The sequence below is a fragment of the Eurypyga helias genome, unplaced genomic scaffold, assembly GCF_000690775.1.
Source record: "Eurypyga helias isolate BGI_N326 unplaced genomic scaffold, ASM69077v1 scaffold12753, whole genome shotgun sequence".
NCBI classification, from domain to species: domain Eukaryota; kingdom Metazoa; phylum Chordata; class Aves; order Eurypygiformes; family Eurypygidae; genus Eurypyga; species Eurypyga helias.
In genome coordinates this window covers 10276-14441 of record NW_010239266.1, presented here as the reverse complement: position 1 = coordinate 14441, position 4166 = coordinate 10276, and the positions used below count along the sequence as shown (strand labels likewise).

Here is a 4166-nt window from a genome sequence, read left to right as displayed (position 1 = left end):
CAGCCCTGCCGTGACTTCAGCGATGCAACCGCGGCTCGGCTGCTTTCTTGGCTAAAAAAGCGTTCCCAGTGTTTTGGCAAAAATTTATCTTGGAAAGCCGGTGGTATGTTCAAGTTTCAGTCTGTTCGCGTATTAGTGGTATGTAAATGTAGGTTGTGTTTTTGGCATACTTGACAGTCAAGATTTTGGTCAGATGACTGCGCCGGCTGTCGTAACGATAAGGCTTGAAAAGAAAAGGCTTTTCAGGCTGCTTGAGCAGTTTCCATCACATGTCCTACCACAGCGCAAAATTGGTAATTAAAAGAACTCCAGGCACTTTGAAACTGGGACTCTTTTAATCTGTTTTAAGAACAAAATCATCACCCAGATAGTAGTGCCACATTTAAACAGGGGTTGTGTGGTAAGAGAAGACGTGGAGGGAGCTTATTCCTGCCTTGAGGCTTTATCTTTTATCTCTCTGAAAGCCCTTATTTTGCTGAAGTAGAAAAAAGCCTAAACCCGCAGGCCTATGGCTCTATAAAAAGAGGCATAATTCTGTCTCAGCAACTTTTTGAACAAGCAGTGGAAAGAAGGTCTTGCAGGAAACAAGATTTTATTAAAAAACAAATGTGTTTTTGGTAATGAGAGAAACCCAGATGTAGGACAAATAATTTGTGTATGCTTCTTTCTTATACGATCTTCAGTAAGGAGGAAGAATTTCAGTTGTTTCACGACCCACTAAAGATTCTATGCCTTTTGTGTGCTATAAAGGTTGTAAATAGGAAGACTCTGAAGCTGCCACAGAGTTTCCAAAAGGGTATTTTTTTATATATCTCGATCCTCAGTGGCCGTTGGTCATCCAAGCAATTCAAATGCTGTTTAAGCAAAGCTGCCACTGTCCTTCTAGGCATAGCAGACTATTTCAGAGAGTTCTTACAAAACCTTGACTATTTAAAAAAACCCCAAATGTACATAGAACTCCTTGTTTTTCTTCCTGATGGTTCTTCCCATTATGTAGCGCTGTTTCTTTCTAGAAGTTTGTAATGAACTTAGAATAGTCAATTGCCTATTTTTTTTTTTTGTTCTATTGCAGAAAAGGTGCAATGGTTTGCTGCTTTACCTTTTATAAACGAGTGGGATGTGATGCCTAGGCTGTACTCTCTGTTTTATTGCTTGATAGTTGTCCATCCTCTCATGAGAATGAAAGCTACTTCTGAGCATCCTCACCGGAGGTGTGATAGGAGACCTGTGTAGCTGCCACATAAAGTACCCTTTGACGTTTGAAACAAGTTTCCAAGTGTTCTGACAAATGTAACTTGGCTGGGAAGGGCAGTCTTTGTTGAAACTAATTAGATTCTTTTTCTCCACCACTTTTGTAGAGGAATGGCTCCTTGTTGGTACCAAACAAGGTCATCTTCTTCTTTACAGGATCAAGAAAGACATGGGTAAGTTGATTTTGAGAATGGCACAAAAAGTTGGTTGCGATACTTTTATTTCCCGCACTTTAAGAGGTTGTAGTGATGTTAACACAAATGTGTTTAATTGCAGACTTCTTCCTACCTAGGGTTTAATGAATTTTTGTGTGGGATTTTTGGTGAAAGTGTACATATCAGATATGCAAGAAAGAAAAAATGCTGATACATCTTGCTGTTTTGAAGTAGGCTTTATATCAGGTCTCCATATGTATTTGTAGTTGTAGTAAGTTAGTGTAATTTTTGTGAATACAGTGCATAAACGTGCTGAAAGCAGTGCAGTGTGCTACTTGCCAGAGGTTTGATGTTTGTCTCCTGTTGATGAAGGATTGGATTAGTGAAAGAGCAACTTTATTCAGTGGTTCTGTGAGCATCAAAGGATGGGGAACTGGGATCACTCCTAACCAGTTTTATCATGTACTTATTTTTCTCTCTGCCTCTTTGACAGTCATATGTGTTCTTAATCTGTTCTGGAGATGCCACAGAGAACTATTCTGTTTTTAGTTAAGTTTGATTTTCGCTAAATAATTTGTTTTGCATTATCTGCTACTGTGTAGAAACTGACTATTGAATACAGTAGTGCAGTGTGGGACAGGAAAGAAAATAAAAATCTATTTCCGAGTCCATCAGCTCTTGGAAAGATGTTAATTTGTCGCTACTTGGATTCTAGACACTGAATTCAGCTTGTTCGTTGTGAGATTTGTAGGCTGTCTATTCCAATCAGAACATGCTAGTCTTGAGTTGCTAGTGTCTTATCTCACTTGGTAAATTTTTCCCCCTTTTTTGCATCAATGCCAGGAGAGGTTATGTCATCAGAAAGTGTCTGTAAGTCTTTATCCCTAAAACTCCTTTTAAACCCTTGTGGTGTAGTGTCTATTCCTTGTCTACTTTGCAGTGATGTGCTCCCTAGCAATTTAAATTGCTGATTACTGATTGATGTGGATAAAGTCTTTGTGGTTATCTTTGTATCTATGGGTTTCAAAATACCTAAATATAATTATTGAAATCTAAAATTTTAGAAAGACAAAAATGTTAACTATTGATGAGGTTCTTGGATGGGTGCAAGAAGTGTAATTTAAATTTTCACCTGACTGTAGAAAGCCTTCTGATGCATTTAGTTATTAAGGTAGCACAGATCAGTTTGAGTCATTCTTCTAGTGTTAAGTGGCTAAGTTTGCTTTCATATTTCTTCATAATTTATTTAGTGTAAGATATATACAGTTGTAAATTTTAAGGACAACTTCAGTTTACATACTCTCTTAAATCTTTTTGGTAGGTTGCAATAGGTTTGAAGTGACACTAGAGAAATCCAACAAGAACTTCTCAAAAAAGATTCAGCAGGTAGGAAATACCATGTTCTTGACATGGGGATGCTTTTCCAGTGTTTTTAGTCCAGAAATAAAATACCAAATCTAATTCTGGAATGTCTAAGCTTAACAAAAAGATTCTTCTAGAGGTGGCACAGCCTGGTGTTTTTGCCTGCTCTTCCATTAACAGGAATAAGCTTGGTTTGGCTGCTGAAGCAGAAAGCAAAGAACTAGAACTTAGAGGTTTACTTTTGGCTTTTGTGGAAATGCTGTTGTTAGCAGTAAATTTTCAGCTGCTCTGAATGAGGATATTTGTAAAAATGATGGCAATGCACCAACAGACTGTAATATATAATTTGACTCTCGGATAAAATGCTATAGAAATGTGAATGTAATTCCTCTTATTTGGAATTTAGAACTAAAGTAACTGATTATCCACTGCCAGTCTTACTACTGTTTCGTTTCTTTTGGAAAACTTGGTCTCATGGATGATACTGATACATAAGAAAGCACTTGTTTCAAAGATGATGCAGCCTGTTTCACAGCACTCTGCGTATCCTTCAGAAGTACTCCTGTACTAATAACATACCACTCACAGAATATTTACCAGCTTAGGTTGCAAGCTCTATGTGCTAGCTTGTAAAAGTGGCGTGTCAGTGAAAGGGGTTGCAATAGCTGGAGGAAGGTTATGCCATAGATAGCTGCCTTGCTGTTCTCGTTAATTTGAGAATATCTAAGATTCATTGTCTTAGTCTTATCTAAATCAAGCCTTATTCAGAGGTTTAGTTTATGAATGGAGTTACTAATAGAATTCTTTCTTTCAGATTCATGTTGTTTCTCAGTTTAAAATTCTGGTCAGTCTGTTAGGTAAGTGAAGAAAATATTGAAATCTTTAATGAGCTCTTTTCCATGCAGTTACTTGGCTGAATGCAGCACCCTTTCCCCACACTTGCATCTAGTTGTTGAAAAGTAATCGTGTAGGATTTAGGCTTGTTCACTCTGCAGAGGAAGCATTATGCAGCATAGATTGGGAAGCAGCTTGGCTTGTTGTAAGCCAGCTTGGAGAACAAAGTATTAATGCTAAGTTTTGTGATTAAAAATGAAAAAATACATATGTGTGCTAAAGTGCGTGTGTGTTTATACATGTGAATAGGTATAGTTGGTCTGTATTGGTGTGTATATATGCATGCATGCATGTGTGTGTGCTGTACGACAGGGGCTAAAATTTCTGTCTGAACTTGTTTGGTGTATGAAACTTACCGTTCCACGTGTTACACCAAATTCGGTTTATATGCAGATGGCGATCTTTTACCATCTTGTGGAAGATCAGTTTGCTTGTCTCTGGCAACCTTATGATCTTCCTATGTCTCTTTTTTTTTTTTTTGCTTATGTTGCTACCCCTTTCTTT

The 4166-nt window shown here is 37.7% G+C and overlaps 1 protein-coding gene across 1 annotated transcript in view; it reads left to right on the top strand.

Moving 5' to 3' along the window:
- Positions 1 to 193: 193 nt before the first annotated feature.
- Positions 194 to 4166, top strand: part of VPS39 (vacuolar protein sorting 39 homolog (S. cerevisiae)) — a gene marked incomplete at its 3' end in the record, with an annotated part of 13522 nt that continues 9549 nt past the window's right edge. The window contains exons 1-5 of the mRNA XM_010148079.1: positions 194 to 293; positions 1359 to 1424; positions 2244 to 2276; positions 2728 to 2792; positions 3583 to 3625. Coding sequence (XP_010146381.1) covers positions 194 to 293; positions 1359 to 1424; positions 2244 to 2276; positions 2728 to 2792; positions 3583 to 3625 — 307 coding nt within the window. The remainder of the gene's footprint in view (positions 294 to 1358; positions 1425 to 2243; positions 2277 to 2727; positions 2793 to 3582; positions 3626 to 4166) is intronic.